This window comes from Fringilla coelebs (genome assembly GCF_963513975.1).
Source record: "Fringilla coelebs genome assembly, chromosome: 30".
NCBI classification, from domain to species: domain Eukaryota; kingdom Metazoa; phylum Chordata; class Aves; order Passeriformes; family Fringillidae; genus Fringilla; species Fringilla coelebs.
The window spans coordinates 1,759,031-1,774,817 of record NC_140056.1 but is presented as its reverse complement, the minus strand read 5'-3'; the positions used below and the strand labels follow the sequence as shown (position 1 = coordinate 1,774,817).

General features: G+C 47.7%; 1 protein-coding gene across 1 annotated transcript in view; it reads left to right on the top strand.

Moving 5' to 3' along the window:
* Positions 1-15,787, top strand: part of R3HDM2 (R3H domain containing 2) — a 60,881-nt gene that overhangs the window by 18,809 nt on the left and 26,285 nt on the right. Inside the window, exons 2-3 of the mRNA XM_084223477.1 lie at positions 11,435-11,633; positions 15,329-15,370. Of these exons, the coding sequence (XP_084079603.1) occupies positions 11,466-11,633; positions 15,329-15,370 (210 nt within the window). The 5' untranslated portion in view covers positions 11,435-11,465. The remainder of the gene's footprint in view (positions 1-11,434; positions 11,634-15,328; positions 15,371-15,787) is intronic.

Genomic DNA, 15,787 nt, shown 5'->3' with positions numbered 1-15,787 from the left:
AGGTGCTCAGCAAAGAAAAGTGTAGAATGTAATGGAACTAAAATTAAATACAGAATGCAATGGAACCAAAATTAAAAGTATAGAATTCATTAGAACCAAAATTAAAAGTATAGAATGCATTGGAACCAAAATTAATGTATAGAATGTATTGGAACTAAAATTAAAGTATGGAATGCATTGGAACTAAAATTAAAGTATAGAATGCGTTGGAACCAAAATTAAAGTGTAGAATGCAATGGAACCAAAATTAAAAGTATAGAATGCATTGGAACCAAAATTAAAGTATAGAATGCATTGGAACCAAAATTATAGAATGCATTGGAACCAAAATTAAAGGATCTGCAGGCCTGCCTGCAGCTGGAGCTGACAGCTGTAGGCACAGCTCTGTCACCCACCACCCTGGAGTGCTGTGACATCTTGTATACAATAAATTGCATTTTATATACAATAAGTTGCATTTTGTATGCAATAAGCTGCATTTTATGTACAACAAACTGCAATTTGTATGCAATAAACTGCATTTTGTATACAGCAACCTGTGTCTTGTACACCATAAACTGCATGTTGTATACAATAAGTTGCAATTTGTATACAATAAACTGCAACTTGTATACAATAATAGCATTTTGTATACAATTAGCTGCAGTTTTAATACAATAAATTGCATTTGGTATACAATAAACTGCATTTTTTATACCATAAACTGCTATTTGTATACAATAAACTGCATTTTCTATACTATAAATTACATTTTGTATACAAGCTGCATTTTGTATACAATAAGCTGCATTTTGTATACAATTAGCTGCAGTTTGTATACAATAAACAGCATTTTCTATACAATAAATGACATTTTCTATACAATAAATGACATTTTCTACACAATAAATGACATTTTCTATAGAATAAGTTGCATTTGGAGGAGCTGCCTGGAGCCCCCATCCCTCATTCAGGCTCTGACCCCCCTCCCCAGCCCCACCGCCCCCATTTCCCTTTTCCCGAGTCTCACCCCCGCCCCGTTGCTCCTGGCAACAGAGCCCCGTTGCCATGGAGCTCGGCTTCCCATTGGCTGCCGGGCGGCCAATCAGGGAATTGCTGGCCGGAGCATCGCTGGTACCCGGCGGGAGGGAGGGGATGGATGGGTGGTGGGTGCTGCTGCCCCCAAACAGGGCACAGCGGGGAAATTATGGGATGGATTGGGCTTGAGGGAGTCCAGAGGGGGCAGCGAGGCTGGGGAGGGTGTCACAGTCACCCCCTCGCCAGGATTGTCCACCCAGGGAGCTGAGGGGCCTCGGAGAAACATGAAAACAACTGAAAAAAAAATTGAAAGCAAATGAAAAATGACAACAATTCTCATCTCATTTGCTTCTCTTGTGTTTTGCTCATGGGGGATGTGTTTGGGGATTGTTTGGTTGGTTTCTGGTGTGAGTTGTTTGGACTCTTTCACCAATCAGGGCCAAGCTGTGTCGGGGCACTAGAAAGAGTCACGAGTTTTCATTATTGTCTTTTTAGCCTTCTGTCTGTGTCCTGTCTGTATTCTTTAGTATAGTTAGTATAGTGGTTTTAAATATAATATAATATTATAAAATAATAAATGAGCCTTCTGAGAGCACGGGGTCAGACCCATCCTTCCTCCCTGCCAGAGGGGCTGGGAGCACAAACAGCTGGGGGAGCTGGGGGGGCTCAGCCTGGGGAAGAGGAGGCTCAGGGGGGACCCAAGCTCCTGTCTGGAAGGGCAGGTGTCACATTCACATTGTCTGAAAAATCCCTTCACCCAGGACTTTTTCCTGGGAAGCTGAGGAGCCTCAGAGAGAAGGAAAACAATTCTAATCTCATTTGCTTCTCACATGTTGTGCTCATGAGGAATGTGCTTGGAGATTGTGTCATTGGTTTCATGTGAATTGTCTTGACTCTTTGGCCAATCCCTTTGTGTTGGGACTCTGCAGAGAGTCACAAATTTTCATTATTCTCCTTTTAGCCTTCTGTCTGCATCCTGTCTGTATTCTTTAGTACAGTATTCTTTAATATAATATGGTATCACAAAATAATAAATGAGCCTTCTGAGAGCACGGGGTCAGACCCATCCCTGCTCCCTGCCACAGAGGGGCTGGGAGCACAAACAGCTGGGGGAGCTGGGGGGGCTCAGCCTGGGGAAGAGGAGGCTCAGGGGGGACCCAAGCTCCTGTCTGGAAGGGCAGGTGTCACATTCACATTGTCTGAAAAATCCCTTCACCCAGGATTTTTCTCCTGGGAAGCTGAGGAGCCTCAGGGAGGAATGAAAACAATAATTATCTGATTGCTTCTCCCTGTTCTGCTGCTTTGGAATGAGGTCTGGAGATTGTTTATCCAACTGGTCATTGTTTGATTGGTTTCATGTGAATTGTTTTGACTTAATGACCAATCACAGCCAGCTGTGTTGGACTCTGAGGGGTCAGTCATGAGTTTTCATGATCATTCTTGTCTGCATCCTCTCTCTATTCTTTAGTATGGTTTTTTATATAGCATTCTTTAATATCATATGATTAACATACAATAATAAATCATCCTTCTGAGAACATGGAGTCAGATTCTCCATTCCCCCTTCATCCTGGGAACCTCACAAACTCAACAGGATGGTGTGTGGCAGAGCTTGGAGGGAATCTCACGTGTTCCTGCTCTGGTCCTGGAGCTGGGAATGCTCAGCAGGAGCTGCTGGTGCTGAGGGATGGCTCCTTCCAGCATCCCTGCCGAGGTGTGCTGTGGCCAGCAGGAGCAGGGAGGGCATGGAGCCATCCTGGCCCTGAGCTCAGCTCTGCTGAGGGCACACCTGAGCCGTGGTGCCTGTGGCTCTTCCCGGGGCTGGGAATGGGTTTGGGTGGGTTTGGGTGGGTTTGGGTGCCCTGGGGGTGTGAGGAGCTCTCTGGGCTCATCCTGCACGGATCAGCTCCTGCCTGGAAGGGCAGGTGTCCTCAGGGTGGTGTCAGAGCTTGGTCCTGGAGCTGGGAATGCTCAGCAGGAGCTGCTGGTGCTGAGGGATGGCTCCTTCCAGCATCCCTGCCCAGGAGTGCTGTGGCCAGCAGGAGCAGGGAGGGCATGGAGCCATCCTGGCCCTGAGCTCAGCTCTGCTGAGGGCACACCTCGAGTGCTGTGTCCAGTTCTGGCCCCTCAGTTTGGGAAGGACGTTGAGACGGTGGCTTGTGCAGTTTGGTGTTCTGCTCGTGTTCACTGATACATTAACCCCATTTTTGAATTAATTTAAACCCCTCACTGAGTTGGGTTTAGTGCAATCAGGAGGTTGGATTGGCTTTCCCCCTCCTCACACATGTCCATCCTCCAGTTTTGCCTAACACCCGTAAGTTGTGCTCTCTCCATCCCAGATTCAGTGCTGGGAACTTTGTGCTCTCTCCATCCCAGATTCAGTGCTGGGAACTTTGTGCTCTCTCCATCCCAGATTCAGTTCTGGGAACTTTGTGCTCTCTCCATCCCAGATTCAGTGCTGGGAACTGGTTTTTATTGGGATTGAGGTGTGGTTGTTGTACTTTGGGATCTCAGGATCTCTCTTGAGCGTGTCCAGAGGAGGCAGCGAGGCTGGAGAGGGGCTGGGAACACAAACCCTGAGAGGAGGCCCTGAGGAAGCTGGGGGAGCTCAACCTGGAGGAAAGGAGGCTCAGGGGTGCCCTCATCACTCTGCACCCCCTGAAAGGTGCCTGTGCTCAGCTGGGCTGGGCTCTTTGTGCAGCAGCACTGACACAACCAGAGCACCCAGCCTCCAGCTGCACCAGGGGAAATTCAGGTTGGACAGCAGGAAAAAGTTTTTTATGGAAAGAGTGATAAATTCTGGAATGGCTGCCAGGGGAGGTGGTGGAGTCACCGTCCCTGGGTGTGTTTAACAAAGCCTGGATGTGGCACTGGGTGCCAGGGTTGAGTTGAGGGGTTGGGGTGTGGTGATCCCTCCATCCCCCCTCAGACCCTTCCATTTCCTTTCAGACCCCTCCATCTCCCCTCCATCCCCCCTCCATTCCCCCTCAGACCCCTCCATCCTCCCTCAGACCCCTCCATCTCCCCTCCATCCCCCCTCCATTCCCCCTCAGGCCCCTCCATCCCCCCTCCATCCCCCCTCCATCCCCCCTCCATCCGCTTCCATCTCCCCTCAGACCCCTCCATCTCCTTTCAGACCCCTTCATCCCGACTTCAGACCCCCTCAGACCCCTCCATCTCCCCTCCATCCCCCTCCATCCCCCCTCAGACCCTTCCATCCCTCCCTCAGACCCCTCCATACCCCTCCATACCCCTCCATACCCCTCCATCCCCCCTCCATCCCCTTCCATCCCCCCTCAGACCCCTCCATCCCCCTCCATCTCCCCTCAGACCCCTCCATCCCCGCTCCATCCCCCCTCCATCCCCCTCCATCTCCCCTCAGACCCCTCCATCCCCGCTCCATCCCCCCTCCATCCCCCTCCATCTCCCCTCAGACCCCTCCATCCCCCCTCCATCCCCCCTCCATCCCCCCTCAGACCCCTCCATCTCCCCCTCAGACCCCTCCATCCCCCCTCAGACCCCTCCATCCCCCTCCATCTCCCCTCCATCTCCCCCTCAGACCCCTCCATCCCCCTCCATCCCCCTCCATCCCCCTCCATCCCCCTCCATCCCCCTCCATCTCCCCTCAGACCCCTCCATCCCCCCCTCAGGCCCCTCCATCTCCCCTCCATCCCCCTCCATCCCCCTCCATCCCCCCTCCATCCCCTCCATCCCCCCTCCATCCCCCTCCATCCCCCTCCATCCCCCTCCATCCCCCTCCATCCCCTCCATCCCCCCCAGACCCCTCCATCCCTCCATCCCTGCAGCCCCGCTGCTCTGTGTGGGCAGCTGCAGCCATCTGCCTCCTTTGCACCCTCATTTAGCTCAGGAGCAGCTCTGTTCCCTGAGAAACAAGGCCAGGAAAGGAGTTTATTTAGCAGGAGCTTCCTGCCTTTTCCAGCTCTGCTGCCAGATCCATCTGAGCTGGAAATTCAGAACTTTTCTTGCTTTAATTCCCTTCCCAAGCAGGAGCTGCTGCTGCATTCCCACAGCTGCAAACTGCAGGTGCCAAGGAGGCAGAGATGGAATTCTGTGTTCCTTTCTGGAGTGAGGAGGAGGATTTCCATGTGCCCTGACCCCCTGGGCCTTGGAGGGCAGGAAAGGGAGGGAAACATCCCAGGAAATATTCCCAGCTTGCCCAGGCTCTGCTGCCTTTTTCCAATCCCCATCCCCAAACCCAAACAGCCACAACACCTCCCCCACTCCTCCCTTCTCCACCTTGCCTCCATCTTTTTTTTTTTTTTTCCTGACACATTTTCTGCTGCATCTGGGTCATTTTTTTTCCTCTCTCTCTCCCGAGGCCCAGCTCAGTCCCACCCACCCCTCCTGAGCTCTCTGAACTCGCAGCTTCTCCGTCTGTCACTGTCACTCGTGTCTGCCACCCCCTCACTGCGTCCCACGGCTGCCCCAGGGAGCTGGGGCTGATTCATTCATCCTGCAAGGAATCCTCCTCTGGAAAACAAATCTCCCCTGATTCCTGCATGCAGGGAAGTGTCCTGGAGGCTGGAACAGGAGGGGGCAGCTGATAAATGTCATTGCTGTGGCTCTGAGTTTGTCTTTTCTGGGAAATCTGATCACATCCCCCCTGTGTGATGCTGAAGTTACGTCCCAGCACGACAGGAAAAGATCTTTAAAATCTTAAATTTGGCTGAGGTGTTTGGCTTGGGGGGGAAAAGCTTGTTAGAGGGTGGGTGGTGCAAAGGGAATGAGCTGTACAAATTTATTGGAGTGCCATGTGTGCAGATCCGGTGCTGCCTCCTCCTTTCCTTTCTTTTCCTTTCTTTTCCTTTCTTTTCCTTTCTTTTCCTTTCTTTTCCTTTCCTTTCCTTTCCTTTCCTTTCCTTTCCTTTCCTTTCCTTTCCTTTCCTTTCCTTTCCTTTCCTTTCCTTTCCTTTCCTTTCCTTTCCTTTCCTTTCCTTTCCTTTCCTTTCCTTTCCTTTCCTTTCCTTTCCTTTCCTTTCCTTTCCTTTCCTTTCCTTTCCTTTCCTTTCCTTTCCTTTCCTTTCCTTTCCTTTCCTTTCCTTTCCTTTCCTTTCCTTTCCTTTCCTTTCCTTTCCTTTCCCCTTTCCCCTTTCCCCTTTCCCCTTTCCCCTTTCCCCTTTCCCCTTTCCCCTTTCCCCTTTCCCCTTTCCCCTTTCCCCTTTCCCCTTTCCCCTTTCCCCTTTCCCCTTTCCCCTTTCCCCTTTCCCCTTTCCCCTTTCCCCTTTCCCCTTTCCCCTTTCCCCTTTCCCCTTTCCCCTTTCCCCTTTCCCCTTTCCCCTTTCTCCTTTCTCCTTTCTCCTTTCCCCTTTCCTTTTTCCTTTCCTTTTTCCTTTCCTTTTTCTTTTCCTTTTCCCTTCCCTTCCCTTCCCCAAAATCTGCTCCAGATCCTCTTGGAATATTTAAACCCCCAGCCTGGCCACGAGCCTGGAGCAGTTTGGAATATTTTGGGCTGGGAGGAGGCAGAGTTTAACCACCTTCACCCCCTGCAAAATCCACCCACAAATGAGACACACCAGGCAAAGTGTTCCCTTTTCCCTTCCTGACCTAATTCCTGTTGGAGCAGCGTGGGATTCCCTCCTGGGGGGAATTTTCTGGGATATTTCCCTCCCTGCACCTTTTCCCCTTGAAATTTCTGGGATATTTCCCTCCCTGCACCTTTTCTCCATGAAATTTTCTCCTTTCCTGCACCTTTCCCCATGAATTTTCTGGGATATTTCCCTCCCTTCACCTTTTCCCCACAATTTTTTTGGGATATTTCCCTCCCTGCACTTTTTCCCCATGAAATTTCTGGGATATTTCCCTCCCTGCACCTTTTCCCCTTGAAATTTTCTCCTTCCCTGCACCTTTCCCCACAATTTTTTTGGGATATTTCCCTCCCTGCACCTTTTCCCCATGAAATTTTCTCCTTCCCTGCACCTTTCCCCACAATTTTTTGGGATATCTCCCTCCCTGCACCTTTTCCCCACAAATGTTCTGGGATATTTCCCCATGAAATTTTTGGGATATTTCCCTCCCTGCACCTTACCCCCTTGAAATTTTCTCCTTCCCTGCACCTTTTCCCCATGAATTTTCTGGGATATTTCCCTCCCTTCTCCTTTTCCCCTTGAAATTTCTGGGATATTTCCCTCCCTGCACCTTTTCCCCACAATTTTTTGGGGATATTTCCCTCCCTGTACTTTTTCCCCATGAAATTTCTGGGATATTTCCCTCCCTGCACCTTTTCCCCTTGAAATTTTCTCCTTTCCTGCACCTTTCCCCACATTTTTTTTGGGATATTTCCCTCCCTTCACCTTTTCCCCATGAATTTTTTGGGATATTTCCCTCCCTGCACCTTTCCCCACAATTTTTTTGGGATATTTCCCTCCCTGCACCTCTTCCCCATGAATTTTCTGGGATATTTCCCTCCCTGCCCCTTTTCCCCTTGAAATTTTCCCCTTCTCTGCACCTTTCCCCATGAATTTTCTGGGATATTTCCCTCCCTGCCCCTTTCCCCATGAATTTTCTGGGACATTTCTGCCTCCTTGTGTCCCTCCTGTCCCATTGTCCCACTGGATCTGGCATTTTCCCTCCTGCCCTCCGTGTTTTTAACAGATTTATTAAAATTCCCTGTAAGAATCCATGCAATGGAGGCAGCTCACTCCTGCTTTCTGTGCCTGGAACCAATTCCAGTTTCTCCATAAATGTCAAATGCACATTTTGTGTTCAGCAGCTCCACAAATTAAAGGGGAATACTCCAGGAATATCAGAGCCAGGAGCTGATAAATCTCTGGGAGTTCTGACTCTGTTTCAGCCAAAGGAATCAAAAATCAGTTGTTCAGCAGATGTTTTCTGCCACGAGGGGTTTTGTCTGAGCCCTGCTCTGATTTGGGCTCCCCTTTTTGGAGATTTGTCTCTTCCAGAGGTGTTTCCTGCTGCCACATCCCTGCACAGCCACGTGGAGCTGGTTTGGTCCTTGCTCAGACTCTGAGACCTGCTCTGAGCAACTGGAATCAGAAAATCCTGGACTGGTTTGGCTTGGGAGGGATCTTGAAGCTCATCCAGTCCCACCAGTCCTGGCAGGGACACTTCCCACTCTCCCAGGTGGCTCCAGCCTGGCCTTGGACACTTCCAGAAATCCAGGGGCAGCCACAGCTGCTCTGCAAAATCCATTCCAGGGTCTCACCACCCTCACAGGGAAGAATTTTCTCCCAAAATCCCTCTCCTCGCTGTCCTGGGGCGTTGGGAAGCCATTCCCTGTGTCCTGGTGAGCTCTAAGGGCAGGGCTGATGTTCTGATTCCTGATGAGCAGTTAATTAACACTTAATTTGATGAGGTTGAGGCTCTCACAGGTGCTGCCCTGTCCAGGCTCCACTCTGACCCAGAGGTGCTTCCAGGGCCTGCCTGCTTCTTGCTAATCAAAGGGAAGCAATTAAATGCAACTTGATCAGGAATTTTTTGTCTCAATGTGTAATTTGAGTCCCACTTGTCCCAGAGTACCTGACCAGAGGGAGATATCAGGGTCACCTTATCTCACAGAGCCTGTTTGGAGCACAAAGCTCTTTTCTCACTCAAGATTTGACTGATTGCAAAAGGAACTGGGGCTGGGATTTGGGGAAATGCAGATTTTTGGTGCTGGTTCGCCCCAGGAACAGAGCACAGCTCTGGTTGGTGGAATTTATTTCAGCTGTGTGATGTTTGCTGGTTTAGAGCTGCCCTCAGTCTCTCTGTGTCCATCACTCACCTGCCTCAGCACCTCTGTTCTACCTCAGGGACTTTGTCCAGCCCTGGTGCCTCCAAAATCCTGGTGAGAGCCACGGAGCTCCTGCCAGTGCCCTCGAGCTGGGGCTGCACCCAGGCTTGATCTTGAGGCATGAACTTTAAGGAATTTGGAGATTTTAGAGGATCTAAGATTTTAGTTAGAAATAAGCTTTATTGGAGTTAATTAAAATAAATGGGTAGGCCTTGATGAAGTTAAGAGTTAGTAGTTAGCTAATAATTGATTGCTTGTCAGCACAGTGTTTGGGTAGCTGGGTTTCTAATGAAGAATATGGAAACTGATAAATGGCTTTAGGAACATCAGACAATTGTGGCCTCCTCTGCTCTGAAACCAACTGAGGCCAGGGAATGGGAGTCCTACCAAGGGTTCATTTGTCACATTTGCATTGGAAAGGTAGAAGGGTCAGAAGGAGGAAGACTTCATTGACTTCCTCATTTTGGGACCCCTCCCCATGAAAGGGACCACCGACCCATCTCGAGGAACAAACTCTGCATGCTTAATAGCTTTTGAACTAATTACCATGCTTAATAGCTTTTGAACTAATTACCATATGAAACGGGGAATGGGATGTACCAAAGTTCTGAATATGCATTTGTATTTTGGGTATTCAGTACTTGTATTGAATGGATATCTATGGATATCAAAATCCATAGATCAATATCCATACTGGGAATGGGATGTGCCAGAGTTATGAACATGCATTTGTGTTTTGGGTATTCAATACTTGTATTGAATTGATATCTATGGATATCAAAATCCATAGATTCTGGATATCAAAATCCATGTATCAATATCCATATTGGGAATGGGATGAACCAAAGTTATGCATTTGCATTTTGGGTATTCAATACTTCCATAGATAAAAGGACTCTGTAATCACCTGTAAATTGGGTGTGTATTTGGGAGCCATCCCACAATAAACAAACACTTTCTAACTCTAAACTGTCAGAGAGTTTTTGGATATTGGTACTAGATCAATATCCATATTGGGAATGGGATGTCCCAGAGTTATGAATGTGCATTTGTATTTTGGGTATTCAATACTTGTATTGAATTGATATCTATGGATATCAAAATCCATAGATTCTGGATATCAAAACCCATAGATCAATATCCATATTGGGAATGGGATGTACCAAAGTTATGAATGTGCATTTGTATTTTGGGTATTCAATAATTGTATTAAATTGATATCTATGGATATCAAAATCCATAGATCAATATCCATATTGGGAATGGGATGAGCAAAATTTATGCATTTGCATTTTGGGTATTCAGTACTCATATAGATAAAAGGGCTCTGTAATCACCTGTAAATTTGGTGTGTATTTGGGAGCTGTCCCACAATGAACAAACACTTTGTAACTCTAAACTGTCAGAGAGTTTTTGGATATTGGTACTAGATCAATATCCATACTGGGAATGGGATGTGCCAGAGTTATGGATGTGCATTTGCATTTTGGGTATTCAATACTTGTATTGTTATGGATATCTATGGATATCAAAATCCATAGATCAATATCCATATTGGGAATGGGATTAACCAAATTTATGCATTTGCATTTTGGGTATTCAATACTTCTATAGATAAAAGGACTCTGTAATCACCTATAAACCACAGTGTGTATTTGGGAGTTATCCCACAATAAACATCCACTTTCTAACTCTAAACTGTCAGAGAGTTTTTGGATATTGGTACTAGATCAATATCCATACTGGGAATGGGATGTCCGAGAGTTATGAACGTGCATTTGTATTTTGGGTATTCAGTACTTTTATTGAATGGATATCTATGGATATAAAAATCCATAGATTCTGGATATCAAAATCCATAGATCAATATCCATATTGGGAATGGGATGTACCAGAGTTATGGATGTGCATTTGCATTTTGGGTATTCAATACTTGTATTGAATTGATATCTATGGATATCAAAATCCATAGATTCTGGATATCAAAATCCATAGATCAATATCCGTATTGGGAATGGGATGAATCAAATTTATGCATTTGCATTTTGGGTATTCAGTACTCATATAGATAAAAGGGCTCTGTAATCACCTGTAAATTGGGTGTGTATTTGGGAGCCATCCCACAATAAACATACACTTTCTAACTCTAAACTGTCAGAGAGTTTTTGGATATTGGTACTAGATCAATATCCATACTGGGAATGGGATGTCCCAGAGTTATGAATGTGCATTTCCATTTTGGGTATTCAATACTTGTGTAGATAAAATCACCTGTAAATCACGGTGTGTATTTGGGAGTTATCCAAAATGAACAAACACTTTGTAACTTTAAACTCTCAGAGAGTTTTTGGGTATTGGTACTAGATCAATATCCATATTGGGAATGGGATGTCCCAAAGTTATGAATGTGCATTTCCATTTTGGGTATTCAATACTTGTGTAGATAAAATCACCTGTAAATCACAGTGTGTATTTGGGAGTTATCCCAAAATGAACAAACACTTTGTAACTTTAAACTGTCAGAGAGTTTTTGTCTGTCACGATCTGAGGGTTTGATTTGGGATCTGTGCATGAGGTGGGCTCCAAGGAAATTGCAACCTGAGTCTGGGAGAGTTTGAGTGCAGAGAAAAGCTCTGTGCAGCCCCTGAGCTGTGCCTCGTCCTGCAGGTGCCCGTCGCTGCGCCGGAGGGCTCTGAAGATGTCCAACAGCAACACGGCACAGGAGTCCCTGGAAATTATGAAGGAATCAGAAAAAAAGGTGGTGGAGGAATCTGTGAACAAAACCAAATATGTATCCAGGTCACCAAGCAAGGAGGAGGTGGAGAAGGACGGCGGGGAGGAGGTCAGCGTGCGCCAGGAATCTCAGGTGAGTGTGGGCAGGGAGAGCTGAGCCCTCACCTGCTGCTCCCCATCCCTTCCCAGAGCATCCAGAGCCCCCAGGCTGGGCAGGCTGCTCCCTTCCTCTGCAGCTGAATCTCTCCTGGCCACAGTGGGGGAAATATTCCCTGAGCCTGGCAGTGGAATAACTGAAATATTCCCTGGGGGACACTCGTGCTCTGTCCCCTGGTTCTGGTGCCAGAGCTGTCACCTCCCTCTTACTCCTCTCTTTGATCTGAGGATGAGTTAATGACTTCATGTCAAGGGAAGGCATCCAGGGAGAGCTCGGTTTCAGGAATGCTGCTTGACTCTTGCTCTGCCTCAGTTAAAAATAGGACAGGGATGTTTTGGGATTTCATGTCAAGAAGTGCAGAGGAAGCTCTGTGCAAGCAGCGTTTGGGGCTGCTGGGCCTCGCTGCTGCTGCTCTGCTCTCCTGCTGCAGCTTGGAGCCATTCCCACCCTCAGCTGCCTGCTGGGTGCTGCCAGATGTGCTCACAGCTGCACAGGCAGACCCAGAGGCTCGGAAGGTGCTGAGTTCTGTGACCCTGAGATGGGTGAAGGGTCTCTGCTCCGGCCCGTGCAGTCGGAGGATGAGTCTGAGTTCTTCAGTTCTCGGTCTCAGAATTGTTTATTGTTCCTTATCTATAAAAGTTTTCCTCCTGCCCTGCTGAGTTCCATCCAGCAGGACAGTTCCAGGCACTCTGCCTGCCCCCAGGGCCATGTTATCTCTCTATACTAAAAACTACATGTAAAATATTTGTATATAAAATTATTTTTTATATATATATATATTTATATATAAAATAATTTATATATATTTATATATATAATAATTGTATATATAATTATATATAATAATTTTTATATGTATAAATATAAAAATTATTATATATGTATATATATATATATATTTAATATATACAGTTACTCCCCAATACCCATCACCTCTGTCAGACAGTGACCTTCTGCTCTAAACCAATCCAAAAGTGCCACCACCACAGCAGAAGATGGAGGCAGAGGAGAAGAAGAAGAAAGGTTGGACACACCCAAATCTTTCCATCTTGCCCCCAAAACCCCCATTCTAAAAATCCCAAAATCTGCCTTTTCACCCAGTGATAATTTTATTATTGCATTGCTTAAACTGCTGGGCCTTGCAGGTCTTCACACAAAGCTGGTAATTTGCCCCAAGGGTCTCTGAGCCCCCTGGCAGGGCTCCCAGCAGCTCTGGACCCCCAGAGGGATTCCTGAATTCCGACACCAGAGCTGTGCAGGGAGAGCCTGACTGGGCACTTGGGAATAGAGCATGGCAGGAAAGATTTGATTCAGGGAAAAGCCTACAGTGGTGTGTCTGGCTTTCAAATAATTCCCAGCACACCATCTCCAGTGGGAGAAAACAACTTTGTCCCCTCCCTCTTTGCAAGGTGGCACTTGAGCAGGGGTGCTGCTTCCACAGGTGGAAATTCCCAGTGCCACGTGTCCTCCTGGCTGGGTTTTGAAAGACAGGTGTGTGCCAAAGAAGGCAGGAGCCTCCTCTGAAATGGAAAATGTAAAGCCTCTCCTGAATTGTTATAGATTTGAAATTAAGGGGCTCTCAGGCAAAAAATATGGGAGCAGGAATAACAGTTTGTCTTGGTTTGGAAAGACAGGTGTGTGCTAAAGAAGGCAGGAGCCTCCCCTGAAATGGAAAATGCAAACCCCCTCCCTCTGAATTGTTATGAATTTGAAATTAAGGGGGTCTTGGACAAAAAATATGGGAGCAGGAATAACAGTTTGTCTTGGTTTTGAAAGACAGGTGTGTGCTAAAGAAGGCAGGAGCCTCCTCTGAAATGGAAAACGTGAAACCCCTGAAATGGAAAATATGAAACCCCTCCCTCTGAATTGTTATGAATTTGAAATTAGGGGCTCTCAGGCAAAGATATAGGAGCAGGAAATAACAGGAAATTCTTTAATAGGGAAGAAAATTAAAAAATAAACAATGCAGTGCACTAGAACAACACTGACAGAGTGAGAACTCAGCCTGGCACCCTGTGGGTCAGGGGCTGGCAGCAGTCCCGTTGGAATTGTGGCTCAGCCCTCCTGCAGTGCCAGGGGTGGCTCTGCTGGAAACACCTCTCAGTTCCCCCATCTCTGAGTCAGAAAAAAGCTTAATCCAACATGGGAGGTGTTGGCACCTTGTGAAGGCTCATCTAGAACAGAGACTGGAGTTAAATAATAAATAGGGATTTATTAGGAGGCCTCAATGGATCCACCTTGGGCAGCACAAGAGCCCAGCCTGGGCTGCACCCAAGATGAACCCAAAATGGTCACAAAATGAACCCAGGATGAACCCAAATGGTCCCAAAATGAACCCAAATGGTCACAAAAGAAAGACCACTGCCAGAGCCAGAACTCAGCCTGGCACCCTGTGGGTCAGGGGCTGGCAGCAGTCCCGTTGGAATTGTGGCTCAGCCCTCCTGCAGTGCCAGGGGTGGCTCTGCTGGAGCAGGGATCCTGTAGGAAAGGGTGCAGAATCCTCTGGAGATCCAGGGGCAGAGGCAGCTGCTGCTCCTCTGGGAATGCAGTGGAGAAACCGTGCTGGTGTTCCAGAACCTCCAGATTATATCCGGGTAGGAATGTGTGAAATCTCAGATTGTATCCAAGCAGGAATGTTTGAAATCTCAGATTATATCCAGGCAGGAATGTTTGAAATCTCAGATTATGTCCAGGTAGGAATATGTGAAATCTCAGATTGTATCCAGGAAGGAATGTTTGAAATCTCAGATTGTATCCAGGCAGGAATGTTTGAAATCTCAGATTATGTCCAGGTAGGAATGTGTGAAATCTCAGATTGTATCCAGGCAGGAATGTTTGAAATCTCAGATTGTATCCATCCAGTGGAAGAGGCAGCTGCTCCTCTGGGAATCCATTGGAAAGGCTGATCTGGTGTCCCATAATCTCAGATTCTATCCAGGCAGGAATGTTTGAAATCTCAGATTGTATCCAGGAAGGAATGTTTGAAATCTCAGATTGTATCTAGGCAGGAATGTTTGAAATCTCAGATTCTATCCAGACAGGAATGTTTGAAATCTCAGATTGTATCCAGGCAGGAATGTTTGAAATCTCAGATTGTATCCAGGCAGGAATGTTTGAAATCTCAGATTGTATCCAGGAAGGAATGTTTGAAATCTCAGACTGTATCCAGGTAGGAATGTTTGAAATCTCAGATTCTATCCAGACAGGAATGTTTGAAATCTCAGATTCTATCCAGGCAGGAATGTTTGAAATCTCAGATTGTATCCAGGCAGGAATGTTTGGTTCCTCCCCTGGGCAGAGCATCTCCCAGTGGGATGATGGAATTTTATCAGCCATGCAGGGACACTCACTGGCCATTAACAGAAGGTAATTAATAATTAATGGCCCATTAATAGGAGATATCTCCTGGAGGGAGGATTGGTTTGTGGAAGAGATAAAGCAAACTGCCCAAAACCAGCAGATAAGTGCCCCAGCTCTGACAGATGGCAAACAGAGCACACATTGCCTCGCTGTCCAGGACACCTCCTCAAACCCTTCTCGGCCAGCTGCAGCCCCCAGGGGCTGGGTGCTCTCCAGGCAGAGCTGCAGCCTCCCTGTCCTGGTCCCTTGGTGTGTCCCAGGCAGGGCAGAGCTCTCCCAGGTTCAGTTTTTTGCCTTTCCTCTCTCCACAGAAGCGAACGTCGAGTCACGGCCACGCCAGGAAAAGAGCCAAGGTAGGAGCAAGGCTGAATCCCAGCTCCCAATTCCTCCTCTGAGCCCTGTACCAGCCCCAGGGCGCTGGGTGGAAAAGCAGGGGATGCTCCAGGACAGGGATCCCTGGAAGAGCAGGGGATGCTCCAGGACAGGGATCCCTGGAAAAGCAGGGGATGCTCCAGGATAGGATCCCTGGAAGAGCAGGGGATGCTCCAGGATGGGGATCCCTGGAAAAGCGGGGGATGCTCCAGGACAGGGATCCCTGGAAAAGCAGGGGATGCTCCAGGACAGGGATCCCTGGAAAAGCAGGGGATGCTCCAGGATAGGATCCCTGGAAGAGCAGGGGATGCTCCAGGATGGGGATCCCTGGAAGAGCAGGGGATGCTCCAGGACAGGGATCCCTGGAAAAGCAGGGGATGCTCCAGGACAGGGATCCC